Source organism: Trachypithecus francoisi, unplaced genomic scaffold (genome assembly GCF_009764315.1).
Source record: "Trachypithecus francoisi isolate TF-2019V2 unplaced genomic scaffold, Tfra_2.0 Lachesis_group13, whole genome shotgun sequence".
NCBI lineage: Eukaryota > Metazoa > Chordata > Mammalia > Primates > Cercopithecidae > Trachypithecus > Trachypithecus francoisi.
In genome coordinates, this window is record NW_022681458.1 from 34,669,129 (window position 1) to 34,696,470 (window position 27,342).

A 27,342-nucleotide genomic window follows, 5' to 3' on the forward strand; every position below is an offset into this window, starting at 1 on the left:
AAAAGACAATCTTCATGAAGTTTATTTACAAATGCTTATATATATATATTATGTATGTATGTAATGGTGGTGGGAATATGAATTTATACAAACTTTCAGAAAGAAAAATTGTTAATATATGTGAAGAGTGTTAAAAAATTGTACCAACTCTTTGACCCAGAAAATTCCTTTCTCAGAATTAACTCTGAAGCAATTATAAGGGATGTATTCAAAATGTATCTGGAAGGCCTTCCCTTGAAGTTATTCGTATAGTGAAAGATTAGAAACAGTCAAAATGTCTATCACCATGGCATTTTTAAACAAATTATAACAAATGAATTAGAAATAATATGAAGTTTTTAAAAATTAAAGGTTTAGAAGATTACTTAATACATGCTAAAATATTTAAAATTTTGCTACATTTAAAAATCTTGACATAAAATAGTGTGCACCATATCAATACAGACACATAAAAAACAGACTTAATTCATTATCTATGAAGCACGTAAGTTTGGGCATATGAGCTGTTTGGAGAAAATGGGTCATGAAAGAGAGAAAAGCAGTGAACACAAAAACAAACTGCAGTGAATACAATTTCTTTTGCTAGAGTTGAAATACCTTTTGTTTTCATTTTAGTTAGAACTGATAACAGATTTGGACCTCAAATGATCTCTGGAGGCCAATTAGTTATTCTGTTTCTTTAAAAAAAAAAAAAAAACTAACTTAGTGCCTTAGTGAAAAGTTTGGATCAGGTTCTGTGTCCTGCAAAGGTGGCTCATTTGCTGAGTCTATAAAGTTCCCTGCAATCTTGTCTACTCCAGGCTCATGATTCAGCATCCGCAGTGCTCAGGGCCCTGGCACAGCTGACAGAAGCTTCAGTTTGTACAAATGCCAGGAAGCTCATTCCCGCGCTTGATTTAGCTTTTCTGCTCACTTTCCACAGCGTTAACTTTTAGGGAGACTCAACAACCCCCAAGTGCAACCTAAGGCAAGAACTGACAACTAATGATACATGAACGTTCTTAATCTGTGGCACAAAACCAAAGGCTGGAAAACACATCCAATTACAAATTGGAATGTTATAAATCCTGAGACATGCCAGGGCCTTCTGGGCAGTATTTATAATGAAGGGCACCTATAAATATTTGCTGAGAAGCCATCAGACTGAAAATCCCAGTCACCTTTACTGCACAAGTCCACACATGGGAAAGGTGCTACTTTTATGCTGACATGAGTTAACAATCTAGGAAACAAACAAACAAACAACAAATCTAGTGATGTTTCCCCACTTTGTTCCCTTTCCTGTGCCCCAGTATCCAGGACACCAGGGACATTGCTCAGGTTCAATGGCACTTGTTGACTCCCTAAAAGTCAGAGTTTCTTTCTGTAGCCATTCTGAGGATCTTCACCCTGACTGATGGAGGTCACTGTTTCTTACATACAAATCATCTCTCTCTCTCTCTCTCTTGCTTTAATCCAAATTCACTTGCTGTTTATTAATCCTTCCTGAAAACAAGAAATTTCATCTCCAAATGAAGGAATCAGATACCCAAGTACCCTCATATTCAATGCTCCATGGCCTTAAGCAGGCTTATTTGCCCTCTCTCTGCCTTAATTTCTTCCGTAGTACAGCAGGAATAATAATATTGACCTCACAGACTTGTTATGACGGTTAGAGAAAAAGTACTACCTAAATTTCACTTCCCCTACCTGTCCTCTGCCCTTCTTGGGCAGCAAAGTCATTTGCACTAAAGAATCATTCTAACAGCCCATCCAGTCTTCTAATCCAGATTCGATGGCCATGAGCCTCGTCCTTCTTCACTGACTACTTTCAGGTGTTGATGTGGAACTGTATAGCTCTTTATACTATCACAAAAGGTACTGTATGTATAATAAAAACAATAAACATTTTCTGTCCTGAATATCTAATGTTATCTCAAACATTTGTACATTTTAATAAATTTCTCCTCACTAAAAACAGTATCATTGTAAAAGAGCACAGGTGATTTTATCGAGACAGACAATCAAAACAATGCAGTGTGCACTGATCAACTCTATGATAGGTACACTTACACTAGAGAACTTGCCGACGCCAGTAACCATACCTTAGAGTACTGTGGTTTCCCATTTTCGTAGTGAATCTCCACATAATCAGAAGACAACAAACCACTACAAAGGAAAGAAAATAGAGTGATTTCTGCATCTAAGACACTTGGAGGTTTAAAAACAATCGGCTCAATAAACGAACGTGAGGGGCATGCAAACCACAAATAGCTGCAATCCATGGTTAGTACAGAAACAAAAACAGGTTATCATCAAGAGTCTCACACAGTATCCAGGAATAAATTACTCCCCAATCTATGGGGAAAAAAAGACAAGACACAGACAATCTAATGGTGAACTCTTTTTATACACACTATTCAGGATCTGATTCATATGTTAATTAATATGGAACAAACCATAAGGCAAGTAACACGAGGAGACAGATCCTATAAAAACTCCACAATTATGCCCTAAACCATTGGAATGTCATAAAATGTAATCACCAAGGAAGAGTGTAAAGCAAAGGTCAGCAAGTGTTTTCTATAAAGGCCAGGGAGTAGATATTTCAGGTTTTGTGGGCCATGCAGTCTCCACTACACTACTCAGCTCAGCCATTATATTTCAAAAGCAGCCACGGGCAATATGTAAACAAATGAGCATGGCTATATTCCAACAAAACTGCATGGACACTGAAATTGGAATTTCACATAATTTTTATGTGTCATGGAATATTATCCTTCTTTTGATTTTTTTTGACTATTAAAAATACATAAAACAAGGCTGGGCATGGTGGCTCACACCTGTAATCCCAGCACTCTGGGAGGTCGAGGTCTCAAAAAAAAAAAAAAGAACCTAGTTCAGCCCCATATTAGTGGTGTGACCCTGGGCAAGTTCCCCAACTTGTATGTCAAATGGAGATGGTCAAGAATGTGAATCTCATAGAACACTGTGAGGATTAAAGGAAACCATGAATATGTAGTACTTAGCTCAGACTATGCAGTACTGGGCTAAGAAATGCAGTACTTAGCCTAGTACTTACTCAGTACAGAGTAAGTACTAGTATGCTGAGTAGGTACACATAAATGGGCCCTGTGGTGGTCACTATTTTAACTCAACTTCTTAAAACATATTTCTCCCTCTACAATGTGGAAATATAAAATATGTGCCTCCTGAAGAGCACTGGATTACTAGGGCATCTAGGTTCCTGCTTGGGCTCTATCACTAGGAATAATGACAAGTGATAACTCGCATTTGCTGACCACTTACTATGGCACAGGTACTATTATAAGGACTATAATGGTATTAACTCATTTAATCCTAATGGGAACGGAAGGACAGGACTAGGTCCCACTCTGAGTCAGTTGTATGCCCTAAACTTGGGTCTTTATTTCTTCTTATGTAAAAATGAAGGGCTAAAGCAGAAGATTCCTCAGCTCTTGCCCTACTCTGCTATTCTGATTTTCCATAATTTTGCCTCATAATAGGTTTTCTTGTTAGGAAACCATGACACTACTTCTTTAGCTGAAGAATGGGAGGACTCAATGATTTTGCATCACTTTGAGAGCTGCATCTGATGCATTCTAAAAATGATTCAGTGAAGAGGGCTGGAAAGGGGTGTAAAGCACCAGTCAACAGAGTAACTGGGGGCCTCCTGGGTATGTCCAGCATAGTGCCCTGTGTCTGCTAACGGACAACCTTTCCAACACAGAAAGGAAGTCAATGCTTAAACTTTAGACCTGCTTCCCATTAAAATCACAAATCAAATGTGTATTGAAGGATAATTCCACTCTTGAAACTAAATTGTGGTATGTCTACTCACTCCCTTTAAAAAATCTCAGATAGTAAAAGCAGTGACAATTACTGAACTCTGTATACATGGGGAATATGTCACAGGGTGCAGAAACTTCTTTCACGGCTAGTTAGTTAAGGTGGCTACCAGCACTGTGATATACAGACAGAGCTGGTGATGGTACCATTCTTCTGTGGAAAGCTTCTGCAACACTAGGAGGCAGAGAGGTCTCCCTAACTGCATTCTAACTGTCTCTCTCTACAGGTAATTTATTATTTTCAACCACATAATCATTGGAGCATGTCTAAGAGTTGGAAACCATGTTATTTTAATTTTGCCTGTAATTACAGGGGCAGAGAACTGCATTCTAACCATGAATTCCCAAATCGGATAAGGGTCACTTCAATTATCCTATTTCCCTCTTTTTAAGGATCTCTTTTTCTCATGAACATACCTATTACTAGTATCTCTGGCATTTTAGAATCTTAAAGAAGAAAAACAGCTACTTTTCAGGAGGTCTATGGCAAACACTGAGACAAATACACCACCATATGCCCCTCCTCACCATGCCAGTCCACTCTTCTACTTCCTATAAATAGCACACACCCCCATTTACTCCATCCTTTCCTTCTGTCTGACCACAGCTAGCCTCCCTTGAAACTAATTCTTCCACTCATCACAGTATCCCTAGCACCTGGCATAATGCCTAATGCATAGCAGGCCCTTAATCAATATCTGCTGAATGAGCAAACTTCTACCAACACCTGCTATATGGGCTTGGAAACAGGATGAAGAATGCAACTCTTGAATTGAAACTAAGCAAAATCAGCACAAATATGCAAGACTGATCACCTCACTCAAAAATAATATTAGTTTGTAATTTCCTTGAAACTGAATTACATCAACTGAAATGTAACCTAATTAATTATAAATGTCTTGAAATAATATTGAAATGTAATTTTTGATGATAGACCAAAAACACTGAAAAGGGAAAAGGGAACAGTTGATTGTGCAGTGGTGTGTCTCCAGCCCTACCTAGCCAAGAAGGAAAAGGTAATCTACATCTCTATATGCCTGAAGATGAGTTGTCCTTTCTTCCACCTCTGCTCTCTGTAGTCCTAATACAATTTCCTGTTGGAAACAGAATGTTCTGAAATGCTAATACTCATCTATTTAGCAATTGTGGACCCAAACATAAACTGGCATTTAACTCTGTTGATCAGCCAATTGGATGTTTGGTTCTGAAGATGCTAATAACTTGTGGGCAAACTGAGAACATCCTAAGTTCTAAAATAAACATCTTTTTTCAATTACTGAAGCTACAGAAAAGCTGTATTCTGTGGCTACTCCCATGCTTCTCATGCAGGTTATCTGTTGAAAGAGGAGTGACCTTTATAAGTAAATGGATAAACATAGGATGGAAGTTGAGAGCCAGTGAAAGAGAGTCGAAGAACTAGAACAAGGAAACTCTTGAACCCACTCACTCTGCACCTTCATGGTGAATCGGCACCACCAAAGTAGTGACTCTAGAATCAGACTAAATATGATTTTACTCAAAATATGAAGAACATGTAAGAGCAGGAGAATATAAAACTATTGAAACAAGACAAATGAGCCAAGAATCAGGTCAATGAAGGAACTGTGGCAGAAATAATGCTGTGTGTCCACCAAATGCTCTTTCATTTTCCCCTTCCTCGCATCCTGATAAGACCACATTTTGCAGCTTCTGCAGCAGTTAGGTTAGGGCCAAGACAATGGATCATGGCTAATGAGAGATGAAGGCAGTGATGTCTGCCCTTCTACTGTGACCACTAAAATCCCTGCAGTATTATCTAAGCCCTCTCTTTCACGGCAACCCTGGAAGCCACATACTCCAGATGGCATAACTGAAATATGAATGCAGCCTAGACCCTTTCATCATGATTTGGGGAAGAACTGCCTAAAAGAGCTGCTCAACTTGCCCTAGATCACAGTGTGGGGAAGAGATAACATTTTACAGTGTTGAAGTCTCAGATTTCATGTTTGTCACTGAAACACTGTCTAAACTATCCTAACTTCAGGATTTATCACAAATATATCTTTTAGAAATCTATGTTCAAAGAATTTCACAATTATCAGGAAATGCACAAGCAGAGGTGCTATTATATTTAGGAATTGGAAATTCACAAAAAGAGATTTACCTCAGGAAGGTTTTGTGTGTGTGTATAGACGTGTGTGTGTATGTGTGTGTATTTGTTGGAATCCTTGAATATGAGATTCATGTTTCTAATGTAAGTAGACACATAAATAGCCATATGGTCAAAACTCCCAAAAGTTTATATCTTCCATTACAAGGAAGTTCCATATGGAGAAGCCAAGAATTCTAATAATTGGAAAAGTTAGGTACCAAGATTCCCTAGTACCTATGAAAGCTATTAACCAAGAAGGGTAGATTCCAGGTTTTTTGGAAAATAACTTTAACCCCTTACTTTAAACAAAGAACCGGCTGGGTACAGTGGCTCATGCCTATAATCCCAGCACTTTGGGAGGCTGAGGCAGGCAGATCACAGGGTCAGGAGTTTGAGACCGGCCTGGCCAACATGCTAAAACCCTATCTCTACTAAAAATACAAAAATTAGCTGGGTGTGGTGGTGCGCATCTGTAATTCCAGCTACTCAGGAGGCTGAGGCAGGAGAACTGCTTGAACCCGTGAGGCAGACGTTGCAGTGAGGCAAGATCACGCCACTGCATTCCAGCCTGGGAGACAGAGCAAGACTCTGTTTCAGAAAAAAACAAAACAAACAAACAAAAATGCTTCTCTTTGGAGGAATTCTGATCAGGGAAGTTTCTTTGATCAATTCTGATCAAAGAAAACAATTGTTCACAACAAAACAACGTGGCTAACCGGGCCTTGGGCTATGAGGAAGACTACTAGAAAAGACATACATTGGACCACAAAGGAAACCATTTTCTCTACATGACTTAAAATCATTTACTTCATTGTAAAAGTGTATGAACTAGAATTCCTTTCTAGTTCTAAAATCTATATTCTCTGAAATTTTGTATTAAGCACTCAGTTTAATTCTAACTAGGAAATTGAGGGAGCTGCTGAGAACAAGCTTGTCTGAAGGAACCTAGAGGCCAACACAGCATTTCTTCACCAGCAGAACTAGGTAAAAAAAAAAGTCTAGATGAATAGCAGCAAGCACCAAGACCTAGCAACTGGATGGCCATATAATTTATCATCCACACTGGGGCATTTCTGGAAAAGAAAAGAGGCATATTAATCATTGTGCCAGGACAACACACATACATAAACCAGGAAGGGCTGTCCTAGGAAAACTGGGGCATATGGTCATCCTACCAAAAGGCCAAATTTAAGGTATACACTTCGAGTTCTACATGGAAGGTCAGGTTGGTCTACAAGGTAGAAAATACTCAAAAGCTGAGATTCTAGTGAGCAAGCAGTCTGTGAGTATGTCTTCTCCTCCAGTTGCTTTTGGGTTCTGTCATCATGTTTCACACAGCCACTGATATGGTTTGGCTGTGTCCCCACCCAAATCTCATCTTGAATTATAGTTCCCATAATTTCCACATGTTGTGGGGGGGACCCGGTGGGAGATCACTGAATCATGGGGGGCAGGTCCCCTGATACTGTTCTCATGGTAGTGAATAAGTCTCACGAGATCTGATGTTTTATAAGGGGAAACCCCTTTCAGTTAGCTCACATTCTCTCTTGTCTGCCACCATGTAAGATGTGTCTTTCTCCCTCCACCATGATTGTGAGGACTCCCCAGCCAGGTGGAACTGTGAGTCCATTAAACCTCTTTTTCTTTATAAATTACCCAGTCTTAGGTATGTCTTTATCAGCAGTGTGAAAACGGACTAATACAACCACTGTTTTAGGAAAGCCTTGAGTAGGTGCTTTAGGCTCTCTCAGTGCACAACATCAGTAGGCAGACCTGGGCAAGAGGACTCAGCAGTGTAAGATGGAGAAGTCAGGAAGCTATGAGATCACATTCACTGCAAGACACTGAACTTGTCAGGTGGTGACCAGTCATGCACCTTGCCATACGTCTTTGTTCCTAAGTAAACAGTAGCACAAATAGTAGTAAAACATGTAAGTTACTTCCATATGTGTTCAAATTGGGACTGGAGCAGAAGTTAAACAAACGGTAGAAAAATTAAATGGTATCTAGAAAAAGAGTACCACAGATGCTCATATTTCTCATGCAAAGTCAGTCATCTGATTATCTTCTGCTTGACAGTGCTTAACTTCTCAGTATTGGGAACCCTAATCACACCCAAATGAGCCCTGACATTCATCCAAGAAGTCTCCTACCACCCCTTCCTTCCAGGTCCACATTTTATACCAATGCTGTCACTGTGGAGACCCTCAACTTCATGGAGCCTCGAGCATAGTGACATTGTTATGCCCAAGGCTCCATGAAGCCACAGTGAAGCACCGCGTCCGCTCCCTCTTTCCATTAGAAGCTTCTCTGTTTTGTCCTTTTATACACATAAGATATTTTAAATTCACTAGATAATTACTGTAAGTGGTAATGAAGACAGACACAGAATTTGAACTCAATATATTCATATGAACATAAGCTTGTAACCTATGATTATGCTTGCGCTTATAATGCTTTTCTTTTTTCTTTTTGTAACAGAAGACTTTAAAAGTATAACAATTTTTCAACCATTACTTTCCTAAAGTTTTAAAAATTTAGATTCATACCACCTAAAATAGTTTTTATACCAAAAGTTGTTTCAGCTAAAAAATATATACTCCTTTGAGTGTAAACAATACAGTAAGACTTTTAAGCTACGTTAAAAGATCAAGAACATGGAGAGGCTGCGATTTAAGCATATAGCAATGATATATTAAGTGGGTGAAAATAATTATAGGTTGCATAGAGGCTTTGTGTTAAGTCAGACAAAGATGGCATGCCAGGCAAGGGCTGGCAAGTGTGGGCATCTTTCATAGGAACAGAAATGCAGGCAGAGAATGTTCCTAGCATGAATAGGGTGTAGAGGTTTTTCTTTGGGGTAACAAGAGAAATTTAATGAGCTCCTAAACCACATGAGAGATTGCAGTGGAAATGTAAATGTGTAGGTACTCCTGCATCTCAGGTAATGGTCCCATTAACCATAATGAAGTTTAGAAAACCCTAGTATAATAAGGACAAGAAACATAGGCAGGCCTGCAAGCCAACTGTAGAGTGGAGAAAGGAGGGGTTAGGAGACTTGAGATGATATAAAAGCTGAGAACCCTCACTCAGCTGGCTTGATCAGCTGATAAAAGCCAGTGAGAGTTCCCTTCTGAGGAGGATACTATCAGAAGAAAAATCTTTAAATAAAAAATGAAAGATGTTTCATTTCTTCCCCTCAACTTAAAGCCCGACCATATGAAGTGGATAACACATTACTAATTGTGGCTACCAGTGTCTTTCAAGTTTCCAGTAATTTTGAGATTCCTTTATGACAGAATCATGGTTACTTTCACAAATTTAGTTTTACCCCTGTATGTCATAAACCCCCCCCCCAAAAAAAATTAAACACAAGGAAAACTGGATCCAAATTAAAAAGGCATATCTTCTGCACATAGTTACACATCACTGAAATGCTATGATGAACAAATTTCAAAGCTAATAATGAATATAGTTGGTGAATATTGCTAATCCAGTTTCTTTTCTGATACGTCCAATATTTATTAACATAACTACAAAGCAAGCATCACAGATAGTGAAATTGCAGAGAACAGAAGAGGATCCATGATCACCCTTGCCTTCTGGTAACCTTGTACAGAAGAAACTACTCTCTTCCAAGTCCAGTTTTTCCCATATTCTAGGAAAATAACTCTTTTCATTTTTAACTTTTTTCATTCTTTACTTTTTTCATTTTTCATTCTATACAGAAAAACTGCACATCTGTTTATATGGTATTCTATTCTTCCTAGGTATATATAAAATAGCCAAAAGAATAAAAAAGAAACCAAGAGAAAAACTATCAGAAATAATAACAGTAAGGTGGCTGGTTACAAGATAAATATGCAAAAACAAAATACATTTCTACATGTACAACCAACAAAAAAAATCTAAAAATAATCTAGCTGGAAAAATTTCTACTAACAACAAATTTTATATGTGTACAAATATAGTTGGATTTATTTATATATGTATAATGTATACAGAGATATATGTATATGAATATACATATTTACATACTATATATAACCTATTAATAAACTTGGATTTAAATAAACATGAAGAAATATGTATACAACATATAAGTTGTGAAAAAAAGAAAAGAAATATTCATGGTGATCAATCACATACCAACCTACAGCTGCACTAGCAATAAAATACCTGTAAATTAAAATCATGAAAGAGATCATTTTCCCCCATCACTTTAGAAAATAAAAATGAATGACAGTAGCCACTGCTGGCAAGGATACAGGAAAACTGGCAAGCAGAGGGCAATTTGGCAATAGGTATCAAAAGCCCCGAAAGCATGTTCACCCTTTAATCCACAAGTTCCACTCCTAAGGGTTTCCTGAGGAAATGGCTAGACAAAAACAATAACATGCATGATGTAAGTGAGAGCAGCTTTCTAGTGCTTTCACAGACACTTTGAAAGATGTTCACAACATCATTCAATGAGAAGAAAAGTAAAAGAATACTATGCTTGGCAACTTTTTAGGAGTATGTTTATAGGTACACATTCACATACAGAAAAATGTCTGAAAAGGTGTATACCAAATATAGCACTGGGCTACTGTTTCCTGCAGAACTTTCAATAGTTTTTATTTTCTTTCTTTTGCTTAACTGTATTACCTAAAATTTTTACAATGAATGTATACTGCCATTTTAAGAAGAAACCATAATACAAGCTACATTTTTAAGGGAAAAGAAGCATAGCTCCTTTAATAAAGGAATTATTTAATTAGGGATTAATTTCAGGTCCAGGAAATGCCAGGAACCACAGACATTCATAATACCACCACCTACCATGCAGGGAGCAGCAGCTGGCCAGGCTTTCCCTACATCCCCTAAACTCAACGAGAGGGATGTTCACTGAACATCCACTGGTGGGAGTAGATGAGGACAAAAAGAGAAACAAATGCCTCTCACCCTCAAGGTGATTATAATCTCATTGCTAAAATACGCAAGGCAGCATTTGGCCTACGACCATAAATAGCAAACAAAGCATCAAGCAGCCCTCAAGGAGAAAATTAATTTCAATTAATATGATCAGGGAACCCTTTAGTGAAGAAGCAGGGCTTAGGCAGTCTCTATGATACAATTTGGACAGGGAAATATTGGCAGGAAAGAGAAGATCCTATCGACAGGGACCACTGTGTACAAATCCATGAAAACAGGAAAACGCAAAGAGGCATATTCAGGGAAGAGCTAAAAGTCCAGTTGAGCTGGGGCATCAGTGATATGGGGCAACAGTATTGAAAAGGTGGGTTTAGAAACAGTGATCCACAGGCTTAAGCAAGGGGTAGGACTTTCTTGTCTTTTGTTTGTTTGTTTGTTTGTTGAGATGGAATGAAGTGGTTCTTCCTTTCCTTTTTTTTTGAGACGGAGTCTCGATCTGTCACCCAGGCTGGAGTGCAGGGGCGCGATCTCGGCTCACTGCAAGCTCTGCCTCCTGGGTTCACACCATTCTCCTGCCTCGGCCTCCCAAGTAGCTGGGACTACAGGCGCCCGCCACCACACCCGGCTAATTTTTTGTATTTTTAGTAGAGATGGGGTTTCACCGTGTTAGCCAGGATGGTCTCCATCTCCTGACCTCGTGATCCACCCGCCTCGGCCTCCCAAAGCGCTGGGATTACAGGCGTGAACCACCAGGCTCGGCCTAAGACTTTCAAAGGAAAGGGAACTCTAGGACCAGAACTTAGAACTTGAAAGGCTATTTATAAAGACTGAAAGCAAGCAGAAGCTGGAAAGACTTCAGGGCCTGGGAAGGGCTGAACACAGATAAGACTCTTTTACTGGGTCAATTAGAGCCATCAGCAAAGTAATTAATGTTAGCAGCAGGAGAGAACGGCAAGAAACCAGCAAAGACATTAAGGAGCAGCCTCTCCACATATGAAAACCTGTGGCTTTAACTGTCCTCCACTCATTCAATTAACAGCCGAAGAGATTGAGTGAGAGAAAAAAACAAGAATATGAGAATTAAAGCAATGATTAACAAAGATAAAGGTTTTTACCTAAATGTTGCCATTTCTTTAAATTATTTCACTGTAAATTATATATGTTTGTCCTAAAATTTATTATGCAAATGCTAATGTGTACTTTGCAATTTTACACCGCTTTAATAAAGGAAGAGTAAGATTTTTGTAGAACAACTACTATTGTCTTTTGTGTGCTCTCTTTCTCTCTTTTTGTCCTACCTAGAAGCCCAACTCTTGATTTCTCCTGCATCACCAAAACCTGAGACTGGAACATATCTACTGGCTGAACTGAGACAGGGGGCCTCTGTAGAGCAAATCCCCAAGAGACAGACCAAGGGCACGTCTGCACAGCCCTGTAAAGTAAAAGGCATCTGAAGTTGTCACCCTTGATTTCTCTGTACCATACAGAAAACAATATTCTGTGCAATCATGGTAACCTTCATACATATAACACAGGAATGTTTAGAGATGATAATCTTGGTCCTTTTTATTTTTTATTTTTTGAGACAGGCTCTTGCTCTGTTACCCAGGCTAGAAGACAGTGGAAATAGCATGACTCACAGCAGCCTCAACCTCCCAGGTTCAATCAATTCTCCCACCGTGGCCTCTCGAGTAGCTGGGGACCACGGGCATGTGCCACCATGCGTGGCTCATCTTTTTTAGTTTTTTGTAGAGATGGAGTCTCACTACCCTCCCCAGGCTGGTCTCCAACTCCTGGGCTCAAGTAATCCTCTCTCCTTGGATTCCCAAAGTGCTGGTATTAGAAGCATGAGCCACCTTACCAGGCTGGTTCTTCTTAAATAGTAGATATGCTTAAGTAATTGTCACAATGTAGCAATTAGAAACATACTTCTACAGTAATCTCAAATCATTATGGTAGATAAGAACATAACCTAGCAAGAAGAGGAAGAGAACAGAGAATTTTTAATGCTTTCTTCATGTGGGTACAAGACTATTATCATACAAAATGGCACCTATTTTTTTAAATTACCATTTAGAAAAAGGACCTTCAAATAAGCCCACCTTCTGAGCACATTTCATGGCATTACAAAATTATTCACTGGGACTTCTAATGTTTAAAAAAAGTCATGATTTACCTAAAGTACAACTAATTTCTCTAACAGAATTTTCATTCTTCTGAATTATGCACCATTTTAAAATAATAACAAGCTAAGATACCTCTGAAAATTACAGAATTTATTGGAAAAACTACCAGTCATTTGTAACTTCTTTAGAAAGGAGAATTCTTCCAGCTAGTGTGGACTTTCAGATTCAGTGTCGTTTAGGAGAGTGCTAACTGGACCTTTTTCACTGTGCTCACTGTCATATTCCCAGTCACAGGGGAATGCCTGAACTAAACAGGCACCCAGGAGCTGACCATCTCTGAGGTCTCAGAGAAGTCACTAACATTGTCAGACTAGTCTTCTCCCTTACAAAAACCAAGAATGTTGAATTATAGGGTCTCTAAGGAAACTTCTAAGTCTAAAAGAGTGAATATGAGTATGATTGTCATCATCTCCTACCCTAATTATACACCTATGATAAACTGGAAGTTAAGGACTGTTAACACACACATCTATTTGATAATTTCATCTATTTGATACATGCTTTGTCAAATAATCAGCTATTGCATACTGGGATGACTTCAGGCCCATCTCTTTCAGAAGGTGCTGAAAGAACAGTTCCATTCATATTGCCTATATGCTGTAAGGAGCTGCTGAATTTTTCTTCTAATTCTACGTATTTCTATGTACCTCAACTAAAAGACTGTACCTCAATTACCAAGATGTAAAGTGATACATTCTTTCTACAGATTAGATTGATAACAAAATTCCTTTACATAGAAATTAATCTGGGAGCTAATGATCAAGATCTGCTAAAGCCTCAGTTGCATTATCACCAACCTATTTAAGTGGTCTTTTCAAAATCAGACAACACATTACAAAACCATCACTTAACTGTAACTAAAACAAATTTTAAAAAACTTAAGAGTCATGCTAACATGTTTTTAATCATAAAGACACTAAAAACAAATTTTCTGAAAATATAAGTACTCATCCAGCAAAATCTTATAATAAGCAAATTTGATGACAACTGATGTCACTTTGAAAGACATATATAAAATAGTGATTAGAGGTGCATAATTTAATCTACTCCAGGCTAATTATAGAGTCTAGACATTTTGCATAATACTAAAACTGAATTTTTATCTTTTAACTATTATTAACCATTTACACTCGATTCTCTAAATATATGTCTTGAAATCATTTTAAATAATTATAAGCACACACATTCCTTCTATCCTAATTAAATATAATGTACCAGTAATAAAATCAAAATAGTGGTAGTAGAAAAATGCAGAACAACAGATCTATAAATCAGGGCTTTAAGACAATTTGTAAAATTGAGCATTTTTCCTACAGCCAGACAACTTTCATTAAATGGTCTTAAATTTTCAGTCCATGTAGCCTATCTTACTCACATTCACAAAGTGCCTTGCAGTGTTTGGATCAAAAGCAAAACCTTTATAAGATTCCAGAAGCAGCCAAATCCCAAAGAGACTGACACAGAAAAAGAGAGAAACTATTCTATTTAGGTCTTTCAGAGGGACTATTTTTAATTTAATCTTAAAACCAGACATTTTTAGAACCCTGGTAGAAATGCTAGCATTAACTGTATGTCATCCATTATGGCGAATTTACTATCAGTATCAGTTCCAGGAACCAGAATGGTTAGGACTACAGAAGATAGGAGAAAAGTCCTAAATGAACTGATTCACATCCAGGAAAGCCACACCAAGGTTGGTAACTCATGACAGGGGTAGAAAAATGAAGTGGCCACTCCAGGAAAAACCCAGAAGCTTGTGGTCTAGTAGAGTCAAAATTCTGGGTCAAGAGAAATGCCTATAAAGGCTAGTGATCATACCAGCCTGTTGACACTAGATAAGCAAACAAGACTCTTCAAAATAACCATCCCATAAAAAGGACAGGCACCACATTACATCCACAGTTCTTGGTATAGCTGCCTAGACAGAGTAGGCATTCTAATGTTTGTTGATGAAGAGTCAACAAGTCAAGAAGCTCAGAAAAAAAACAAGATGGCACATCATACTCAATCCACAGGAACCTGAGGGTCCTAGAGGCAGGGCTCAGCCCCCAGGTAAGCAATGAGGGGTCTGAGATAGCACATGGCAGTAGCAGCAAGAAAACTGAGACTCAGGCTACTTTCTGTCTCTTATCTTTTGTAGATAAGTATCTGTGAAGGCAAAAGTCAATCCCAGGCAGTCAGCCCATGAAGACTGGGAATGTGTGGCTGAAAGAAGAACAAAGGATGAGAGCAGACATGATTGCAAGATTACTTCAGGAACAGTCATCTTTAGTATTATTTCAAACAGAGCTTTACAAAGAAAGTGCATACGTGTGTTTAGGTGTATGTGTTGTGTGTGTGTGTGATTTTTTTATTTTAGCAAGTTATAACAAATAGTAAGACAAGGAAATGCTGCTGGTATATGTCCACAAAGATCAGGAGGAAATGAGGTCAGAAGAAGTTGTCTGCCCTCAAACTGCTAGGCCAAAAGAGAAAATTTCCAATTATTCCTTATCAAACAAGGGTGGGCTGAGTGCCAGCTCACTGAATATTTGCATTATATGTATGTGAACTTTTTACACTAGTTTTAATTTCAGTGACACAGCATGAATAGCTGAAATTCTTCAAGAGTGAATGTCTGTGCCCTCCCAAAATTCATATATTGAGGCCCTAACCCCCAATGTGATGGTACTAGGAGATGGGGCTTTTGGGAGGTAATTAGGTTTAGATGAAGGCAAAGGGGTGAAGTCCTCATGATGAAATTAGTACTCTTTTTTAAGAAGAGACCAAAGAACTTTGTCTCTTCCTCTCTCTCTCTACCATATGAAGACACAGGAAGAAGGTGGCTTGTCTGTAAGTCAGGAAGAGGGTCTTTGCCAGCAACTAATTCTCAAGGTGCCTTGATCTTAGACTTCCTAGCGTCCAAAACTGTGAGAAATAAATGTTGTTTAAGCTTCCCAGTTGATGAAATTTTGCTATAGCAGCCTGAGCACACTAAGACAAGCATTAATTCTCTCCTCAATCCTAAACAAATTATTCTTTTGTGGAATGTTAGAAAAAAAATGCATCTACATTATCTTTATTTTTTCCTGAAAATTCTATTGCTACTATTTTTTTTTAACACTACTTGGCTTTTTCTTTTTCTTTTTTTTTTTAATAAAAATGTCCAAATCTTCCATGTAAGCTTCAGGATGAGAGGTTACCTTGGGTAGGAGTGGGGGTGGGGGACATGACTGAGAGGAACACAGAGAGCTTCTGAGACACAAGCAATGTTCTATTTCTCAACCCGGCTGGTGGGTATAGAGGAATGCCCATTTTATTGCTCTTCTTTAAACTGGGTGAATTTATTTTCCACTCCTTTATGTGTACATTTCATAATTTTCATAAATTAGAGGAAAAGAAACCTAAAATGTTTACAGATAATAGAAACAGAAGACCCCAGTCCAATTCTAACATTAAAAATATTGAGTATGAGACAAATTGAGCCAGAAACAGACCCAGGAAAGAGCCTCTGGAATTAGAAAGCTGTCACTACTAAGACCAGAATGGGAAAAAAAACTCTAAAGAACATGTGGGAGGTGAAAAGCACAGAGAGAACAAAAGGCAACTTTCTCCTTCTCTAAAAATAGCAAGCCTATTAGGCCACTTTTAGACTCCAGTGCTCATGTAGGAGTCCATTTCTATTAAAAGAGTAAAACTTAGAAAGGAAAAAGAAGTTCTTGGAGGATGCCAAAGTATGGAAAAGTTCAAAAATGTCACGAAATAATAGACCAGACAGGATTTGAACTATATCTGACTTTATTACCAAAATAGTGAACTCTCAGACCAGAGAGCTGCAGGAGCAGAAGAGTAAAGTGTGAGACAAACCAAATCCTTCCCCACACTGTTTTTTTCTATGGAAGGACACAGAGGAGCAAAGACTGTGTGTGGCACAACACGGAGCAAATCTCATGCAGCATGCAACCATAACAAAGCTGGTTTCAAAATAAAATGGCAAGGGAAATTATCCCGTGCCCTTCTCTGGAAGAATCTGCAAACTTGTATTTGATTTTTAAAAAACAGACCTTGTTTTCAATCATCAAAACTGCCATGGCTGGATAATATCAATCTCAGTTGTTTTGATGATCACTAGAAAACATATTTCTGAGTTCATAATGACAATAAATGTCTTCCTTTTCTGACCCCCACATTCTCCTACTGTATTAAGAGATGTCTGTACACAGGAAGGTGAAATTCATGGATGATAGCACCAACAGTGAATCTAAAGAAAAGCAAGGCTTATGATCCCGACTATACTGAGATACAGGCATACCTTGGGGATACTGCAGGATCTGTTCCAGACTACCGTGACAAAGCAAGGATCCCAATAAAGCAAGTTACACAATTTTTTGGTTTCCCAGTGTACATAAGAGGTAGGTTTACACTATACTGTAGTCTATTATGCATGTAATAGCATTATATCCAAAAACACTTTATTGCTAAGAAATGCTAACCATCACCTGAGCCTTCAGCAAGTCATAATCTTTTTGCTGGTGGAGGGTCTTGATGTTGATGGCTGCTGCACTGAGTGATCAGTGGTTGCTGAAGGCTAGAGTAGCTGTGCCAATTTATTGAAATAAGACAACAATGAAGTTTGTCTCATTGACTGACCCTTCATGAAAGATTTCTCTGTAGCATGTGATGCTGTGTGACAGCATTTTGCCCACAGTAGAACTTCTTTCAAAATTGGAGTCAATCCTCTCAAACTCTGCCCAACCAAGTTTATGTAATATTCTAAATCCTTTGCTGTCATTTCAACAATGTTCACAGCAACTTCACCAGCAGCAGATTCCATCTCATGAAACCACTTAACTCAAGTCTTATCATGAGACTGCAGCAGTTTAGTCACATCTGCAGGCGCCACTTCTAATTCTACCTCTCTTACTATTTCTACCACATCTGCAGTGACTTCCTCCACTGAACTCTTGAACCCTCAAAGTCATCCATGAGGGTTGAAATCAACTTATTCCAAACTCCTGTAAATGTTTATATTTTCACCTCCTTCCATTAATTAGGAATGTTCTTAATGGAATTCAGGATGGTGAATCCTTTCCAGAAGTTTTTCTATTTACTTTGCCCAGACCCATTAGAGTAAATCAGGATCTATGGCAACTATCACCTTATAAAATGTAATACAAAATGTATTTCTGAAATAATAAGACTTGAAAGTTGAAATTACTCCTTGATTCATGGGCTTCAGAATGGATGTTGTGTTATCAGGCATAAAAACACACTAATCTCATACATCTCCACCAGCACTCTTGGGTGGCCAGGTGCATTGTTAACGAGCAGTAATATTTTAAAAAGGAATCTTTTTTTGTCCTATGCCATAGGTCTCAAAAGTGCGTTTAAAATATTCAGTAAACCATCTTGTAAACAGATGTGCTGGCACCCAGGCTTTGTTGTTCCATTTATGGAGCACAGGCAGAATAGATTTCGCATAATTCTTAAGGGCTCTAGGATTTTCAGAACGCTAAATGAGCACTGGCTTACCTAAAGTCACAAGCTGCATTATCACCAAACAAGAGTCAGCCTGTTCTTTGCAGCTTTGAAGCCAGGTTTTGACTTCTCCTCTCTAGTTATGAAAGTCGTAGATGGAGTCTTCTTCCAATAGGAAGGCTGTTTCATCTACATTGAAAACCTGTTGTTTAGTGTAGCCACTTTTATTAATTATCTTAGCTAGATGTTCTGGAGAACTCGCTGCAGCTTCTACATCAGCACCTGCTGCTTTACCTTGCACTTTTATGTTATGGAAACAGCTTCTTTCCTTAAATCTCATGAACCAAATTCTGCTAGCTTCAAACTTTTCTTCGGCAGCTTTTTCATCTCTCTGTCTTCATAAAATTGAGAAGAGTTATGCTTTGGATTCGGCTTTCACTTAATGGAATGTTTTGGCTGGTTTGATCTTCTATCCAGAACATTAAAACTTTCTCCATATCAGCAACAAGGCTGTTTCACTTTCTTATCATTCCTGTGTTCACTGGAATAGCACATTTAATTTCCTTCAGAAACTTTTCCTTTGCATTCACAACTTGGCTAACTGGCACAAGAGGCCTCGGTTTCAGCCTGTCTCAGCTTTCAACATGCCTTGAAACTATGCTTAATAATTCCTAGTTTTTAATTTTAAGTGAGAGACATGTGACTCTTCCTTTCACTTAAACACTTAGAGGCCAGTATAAGGTTGTTAACTGACCTAATTTCAAAATTGTTGTGTTTCATGGAATAGGGAGGCCAGAGGCGGAGAGAGAAGGGGAATGGTCAGTCGGTGGAGAAGCCAGGACATACACATTTATCCATAAAGTTCACTGGATTCTACAGGTACAGTCTGTGGCACCCCCAAAACAACTATAATAGTAACATCAAACATCCTGATCACAGATCATCATCATAATTTAAATAATAATGAAAAAGTCTGAAATACTGTGAGAAGTACTAAAATACGACACAGAGACAGTGAAGTGAGCATGCGCTGTTGGAAAAATTGTGCCAATAGACTTGCTCAATACATGATTCCCAAAAACCTTCAACTTGTTAGGAGTACAATATCTGCTAAGCACAATTAAGGGAAGAACATAAAACTAGGTATGTCTGTGCACTCATGTTATATAGTTCAAGGCACTTCCAGATGCTTTTTGCTCAAAAACATAAAGTCTTTTTCAGAGTTTCTATTTTTCCATCAAAGACAATACATTACAGTGTTAGAATATTTAGAACATCCAATAAGTCTGAAAAGGGTTATTCTAGGAATGTCTTCACATGCATGCTCAGAAGGTCAGATCAGTATTATAAATTGCTCTATTCTGACACAAAAGTTTTTAAATCTTGAGGACATGTAACGGCACTCAATAGCCTTTTCAGCTGACTATAGTATCTAAAACCAGAGGACATTTTTGAAATAGCTAACAATTTAAATATCCACACTAAACTGCAATTCAAAATCAGAAATGATGAGTGAAGTAATAGCATAATGAGGCTTTTTTCCTTTTTTCTGTGCCTCAAGCATGATCATTCTTACAATTCTTAACTAGAGAAGAATTTAAATTTGTTCATCCTTTAAGAGGATATTAAAGAGCTTGTTCAGAAAATTGAAAATAATTCTAATTTTTAAACCCATAATCTCATTAAATAAGCATATGGATATCAGTTCTTTTATCTCTTTTATGTGAATTCTAAGCATTACACCATTTCCTATAGTTACCTACATTTCACCACATGTGTCACTGACACTAGCTTCTAAATATTCCAAATCCCAGTCATCTGCACCTAGTGTTGAATAACTCAGTGAAGGTTCCTAGTTAACAGAACCTCACTTGTTACCTCATCATCCAAGGCCACTGACACTGTAACATACCTAACAGAAATATGTAACAGTCAAAATACTTCCACAGAATGAAAATGTTTCCTTCCCTCTCATTTTCTGTCTTAGACTATCATTAATTTTTCCTTATTTGGATTCCTTGCACAGATAAGTTCCTCATAAATAGCAACAAAGGAATAAAAAAGAAGAAGAAAAAACTACTACACATTCCCTATAGAAAGAAATGACTCCAATTTCAAGCTGCTAAAAACTGCAAAGCTAAATATTGAGAAGTGTAAGCCAACACATGCATCCCCAGAATTTCAACAGGTCAGAGGACCTTCCATAGGTGAAGTGAAGAAATGTGAAAGTTCAAAAGCCTGCCTGCCACACAGAGCTCCAAGGAGGTTCTGCTAAGAGCTCCACTGACTTGATCATGCCCCTAGGGAGGGATGCACCCCTCCAAGGCAGAGAACAACAGATTGGTGAAGAGTGATCAAAACAATAAACTCCAAACAAGCTGTGGAACCCTGGCTCACTCTTCCCTCCCTGTGCCCACTGGCTCTCCTCCCCACACTCTGCTTCAGCAAATAGCTGTCCCCATGCATGGAAGAATTATAATGAGAAAGAATGTAATACAGATAACCAGGAAGAAAAGAAAGAAGGAAAGTAGCAAAGCGCAGGGGAGATGAAGGATATGCATCATAAGAAAACAGATGAAATGTTTAAATACTCTGATCTCGAAGAAATTATAGAAAGAACCTCTTTTGTAAAAGGAGTTCAAAAAGACATCATAAAAGAACATGAAAAAGCAGCTGGCAAAGCTCAGGAGAGAAAAAAATGAAATAAAAAATAAATAGTACAAGGGTGCAAACCAAATTAGAAAAAGGAAAAACAATGAAAATACAGTCAGGAATCAATGACAAAATGGTATAGAGATGATAGACAAAAAAAGATAAAAGATACACCTTGTTGGTACTCCTAAATAAAACACATGGAAGAGAAAAAATAGGTAAACATAGAACAGAACAGAACTTTCCTAAAATCACAGAAAGACTTAAATTTGCAGCTCAAAAAAATATACTATGTTCCTGGAAAAACTGGTAAAACAATGAACATAAATAGTGTTAGTACACCTGGAAGTTACTGATAAAGAAAAATCATATGACCATCTAAGGCTGAAAAAGCAAGCTCTCTAAAAGGAAAAACTAGGTGGCCTCACATCCACTGAGTAAATCTCCAGCTTAAGTGGAGCCAGTTCTATAAAGTCCCAGGGAAAGTATGATTCAAAATTTCATGTCCAGCCAAGTTATTCTTCAAACATTTTCCAACTGTTGAAGAACTCATGAAATACAACACTCAAAAGTCTTTCTTGGACAATCTGCTTTTTAATTAATTCCAGTCAAGCAAAACACACATAATCCAGGAAGTATGGAGACACCACGCTAAAAAGACCCATGATGGGCCCAGTTATTTTAAGTAAAGAATTGGTATTTATTGTGGTTACTAAACAAAATGCAAATTTAATAACTCTTGGCAATGTAAAAAGAATATTATAACAGGTAAGAATGAAGAAAAGTGAAAGAAGTCTTAGTATATAAATTTCTTCTCCTCTTAAATACACAATCTTAGGCATTTCTTTTTAAATGACTCCAAACAAAGTTCTTCATAACTTTAGTAGGATTTTTTTAGCAAGTAATATCTTTTGTTATGAAGAAATACAGTATTCATCTGATCTTCACCAATTCCTTTCATTTCCCTTGTTTTTCTTTTAAATTTAATATTTATTAAGCCCCAAAAGAAAGTGCTCATAATTAGAATCACAGACTATGAGTTCCTCCACGTGTAATTCCTCTTAATGTGACTTCATGCACAGTATAGGCACTTCATAACTATGATGCATAATTAGAAAACAAAAACTAGGAAGCAACTAAAGAGAACAAGTCTAGGAAATGAGTCTCAACTCAAGACTAACTGCAGTCAATTGGCTCTGACTATCTACAAAACTATGTTGATAAAGATTCTGAGGTCAAGTCTAGGATCCAAAGGAAAGACTCCCACAACTATTAGGTAATGTTAAAGCCACGGGCTCAGGAGGAGAGAAGGAATCACTCATGTGTTACATAGCCACTACTGATACTTGTCTTTATTACATAAAACTTATTAGATAGTTTATTTTTTATTATATAATTTTAACTATGAAAATAATATAAGTTCATTACAATGTCAAAAATACAGAGGTAAAGAAAATACAGGCTGGGCACGGTGGCACCTGTAATCCCAGCACTTTGGGACACCGAGGCTGGCAAATCACCCGAGGTCAGGAGTTCAAGACGAGCCTGACCAACATTGTGAAACTCCATCACTACTAAAAATACAAAAATTAGCTGGGCATGGTGACGCATGCCTATAGTCACAGCTACTCAAGAGGCTGAGGCAGGAGAATCGCTAGAACTCAGGATGCGGAGGTTGCAGTGAGCCAAGATCAAGCCACTGCACTCCAGCCTGGGTGACAGAGCAAGACTCCATCTCCAAAAAAAAAAGAAAAAAGAAAATACAAATAATCTCCCCCTGAAAAATAAACAATATTGTATTCAAATTTTGTTAAATTTAATCACTTATATTTAAAATATCATTATAGAATAATCTCATATGTGTAAACTATCAAGCCTTCTATCAGTATACATATAGAGTTCTCTGAATTAAGTTTAATGATATTAATAACGGTTACTTCTGAAAACGAACCTGTTTTTCACTTTTTCTTTGTATTCTTTTTGTATCGACTTGACATTTTATAATGAGCAGTGTCACTTTTCCAAAAACATTATCTCTTTACAAAAAAAACTGCTTTTGATTTAACAACTATTCTTCTATGTCTCAAAAGTATAAAGACTTCTGACAATGAAAAAGAAACTAATATAAACATCTATTGCTATCTTCTTTTTATATGATGGTTTGGTGACAACAGATCACTGTTGAGGATGAACAAGTAACTTGGGATATTCACTGCTTCATCATGACAAGCTGCCATTTTAATGAATCCTTGGTTTTGGACTAAATTTTGCCAGTGATCTCAGAGAGAAAAATTGAGAAAATTATTCAGAGTTACCAAGATGCTTTTTATTACAAGTCTTATGTTGTTGATGACGCCTCAGAAATAAGGCAAGGTCTTTTACTACTCAAATACAAAATGCCTATTTCAGTACCTGGAACTTAGTAGGTACCCAATGCATGCTACGTTTAGCTTAATTAGGTGATATTTGAAAAACAGGAGGCTTTACTGAGCCCCTTCCTTTTCTTTTTTCTTTTTCTCCCTTTTTTTTTTTTTGGAGACAGAGTTTCAGTCTGTCACCCAGGCTGGAGTGCAGTGGCATGATCTTGGCTCACTGCAGCCTCTGCTTCCCGAGTTCAAGCAATTATCCTGCCTCAGCCTCCCGAGTAGCTGCTACTACAGGCGTGAACCACCACGCCTGGCTAATTTTTGTATTTTTAGTAGAGATAGAGTTTCCCCATGTTGGCCAGGCTGGTCTCGAATTCCTGACCTCAGGTGATCTGCCCACCTCGGCCTCCCATAGTGCTGGGATTACATGTGTGAGCCACTGTGCCTGGCCTAGCCTTTTCTAAGACCTGTCAGTAAAGTGATATAAAGTGAACTAGACAATTTATTTAGAAAGGAGAAAAACTATTTGTCTCTTCCTCATTTCATTATACCCTTACCTCCACTGGAAGATAGTCCCAGAAATGAGGGAAGCCCAAGCAGGCTGTACGGGACCATTGGTCTGCAGATCTGTGCTCTACAATCACTATCGAATACCAGCCTACAAATTTAGGGACTAAAATAAAGTCTATCAGGAAATAAAAGACTCCTGAAAAGCTTAAAGACACCTATAAACTTAAAAGGCAAGTTTGCATTTTTGTATCAGTGAGACCAAACAAAAGCATTAGACTATGGCTTAAAAACACACAACAGTGGACATTCAGACAAAATCTCATTAAGAAAAGTATATTTTTTGATGAAGCACCTGGGAAAAAGCCATACAATAAATCCTACTGTATTAGTGCTTTCTCGCATTGCTATAAAGAAATACCTGAGCCTGGGTAATTTATAAAGAAAAGTGGTTTAATTGGTTCACAGTTCTGCAGGCTACAGAGGAAGCATGGTGGCATCTGCTCAGCTTCTGGGAAGGCCTCAGAAAACTTACAATCACAGTGGAAGGTGAAGGGCGGGGGCTGGCACTTCACATGGCCAAAGCAGGAGGAAGAGAAAGCAAGGGAGCAGGGTTACATACTTACAAACAACCAGATTTCATTAGAACTCACTCACTATTGTGAGGACAGTACCCAGGGGGGTACAGTGCTAAACCATGCATGAGAAGTCTGCCCCCATGCTCCAATCACCTCCCACCAGGCCCCACCTCCAACACTGGGGATTACAATTCGACATGACATTTGGTGGGGCCACAGATCCAAATCATATCACCTACCATGCAAGCGTCTGACTGCAACTTGTCATACGGGATATCATGGTTTTCTCAACAGTCAAATTTTAAATATACTTTCTTGTAGTTAAAAAAAAATAGCGCTGCATTTATATCTCACTATGTGAATGTTGAAAAGCGAGAGTCCTTAAAATAGATGTGAATCTCCTTTTATTGCAAGGTAAGGTACAACCCAATCCCATAATGTTTTTCAGATCCTCTGAGCACCTTTTTCCATTTTTAAAAATGATTTCAGCCATCCCAGTCTTTTTCACTTATACTTCTAGGTTTGCCTAACAATTAATTTTGACAAATGCCTGCTGTTTCATGTCAAAATGCAAGTATAATTGATTGGAAAACAAGATTTTTCTTATTTTACTTAGACAAAACTAAGGGACATGACTACACACCTGCTTAAAGAATTAGACTGTTTTGTTAACAGCAGAGAAGTTAAGAAAAAAATCCAAATGATGTTAAAGTATTACAGGTTTTATCCTTCAAAGAGCAAACACCCACAAAAATAAACAGACTAGATCTGCAATCTAGAAGATACAATCCAAATGAAGGTACTCTGTTTACCTTGACATGCAAATATAGATTTCAAGCTATAATTGATGAAATGCTTGAAAGAATAAAAGCCAAAGAGTGGCAACCTAGGAATGTTAAGGTCCATGACAGCCTGTAGTGTGAGTAGGTGGAGAAGGCCTAGAGAAAAACTCCTAAACTGAAGTTTTCCTTTACCTAGCAAAACATCAGCGACTTGGTGAACCTTGAGAGCAAAGGCTTAGGCCACTACATTTCACTTTTCAGCTGAAGTTACCACTTTTTGCATCCCTATTCTGCTTTGCTTCCACTTTACTTTCCCACCATCCTACAGGGTCGAGGGTCAGCACATGGTAATGAATCCCCACCCATAAGCCTTTTCCTCTGCAAAAGTTGTTTAAATATGACAAAGAATAATCATGTAGAAAAAGACCACCTTTTGTTTGCAGAAATTGTTGTGGTGAGGAAAAAACAAAAGGCTTGTCCAGAATCCTGGTAAGAAATTTCATGAAACCTGGCAGTCTCTATGAGGCATATGTTATTTTAACAGGAAATAAATTATTTTGTCTTGTCTAAGAACTCGAGACTTTAAATCTAACCCTTCTTAATGTGATGATCCATTCTATAAAGTGTCAACACACAACTAAAAAAGGCTGGACCTTTCCAAGAACTAATGTAAATATGTGTCACCCACAAAAATCCCACACTCTCTCTCTCTAAAGAAGAGGAGAAAGCCCAGTGAAAATGTGGATATCCTTTGCACTTGCAGCTAGATGGGGGTGCCTCTTTAGAGAGCAAGTGGAGATACAGAGCCAGAATGCAGATCAAATCGACAAGATGTGCAAACTTAACATTCAAGATCTAACTCCTCCATGGATCTAACTCTTCCATGTCTCAGTTTCATCATCTGCAAACAGGGATAATAACAGTAATATGGTTTCAGTCTGTGTCCCTGCCCAAATCTCATGTAATTCCCAATGTTGAAGGTGGGGCCTGTGGAGAGCGACTGGATCATGGAGGAGGATTTACCCTTTAGTGCTGTTTTCATGACAGTGAGTGAGTTATCACAAGATCTGTTTGTTTAAAAGTGTGTGGCACATCCCCCTTCTCTCTCTTCCTCCTACTCTGGTCATGTAAGACATGCCTGCTTCCCCTCACCTTCTGCTATGACTGTAAGTTTCCTGAGGCCTCACCAGCCATGCTTCCTGTAGAGGCTGCAGAACCAAGAGCCAGTTAAACCTCTTTTTTTCTATAAACCCTTACTCAGTATCAGGAATTTCTTCATAGTCATGTTAGAACAGACTAATACAAATAGTAACTATCTCCCCCGTTGCTGTGAGAACTAAATGAGTTAGTTCATATAAGGCACTTTGGATACTACAACACACACTGGAAATGTGTAGATTATTAGTGATTAAGTTGATTATTAGTGTTATTTTGCCTGGATTCCAGGCCCTGTTAAACTTTGAGCTAAAATTTTTATCCTTTTGCTGATAATTCTGGAGGTGAAAACCAAATCTAAACTACCATTTTAGAAGCTTTAGTTTGCAAATACATACCTCCTGGCAAATTCTATAGCTAGCAGGTTTGATATCCCTTCTTCCCCTGTAAGTCACTTGGCTCTTACCAAAGTCAGGAGAGGAAGTCTTATAGCAATCAAATCTGGTATTGAAGACCTCAAAACATATTCTCAGTCCCAGAATCTTCATTAACGTTTTGACATACTTATTCTTCTTTCTACTTAATCTTTACTATTTAAATATTCTGAAATATTTAGGTACAGAGGGTACATTTAATAATTCCACATACATAGTCTATAGCTTACACACATAAGAGCCCTACAGGCAATACTGTCCCTATTAGTAAAGGAGAATGACAAGAGCTATGGGCTGAAAGTCCAGAGTCCTGGGTTCTAGGGTTCAACATA

General features: G+C 38.0%; 1 protein-coding gene across 4 annotated transcripts in view; it reads right to left on the reverse strand.

Moving 5' to 3' along the window:
• The window catches only part of ADAM23 (ADAM metallopeptidase domain 23), a 191,095-nt gene that overhangs the window by 105,588 nt on the left and 58,165 nt on the right, over window positions 1-27,342 (reverse strand). For all 4 annotated transcript variants that reach the window (XM_033230556.1, XM_033230554.1, XM_033230557.1 and 1 more), the window contains exon 4: window positions 2,085-2,148. In XM_033230556.1, the coding sequence (XP_033086447.1) occupies window positions 2,085-2,148 (64 nt within the window). The remainder of the gene's footprint in view (window positions 1-2,084; window positions 2,149-27,342) is intronic.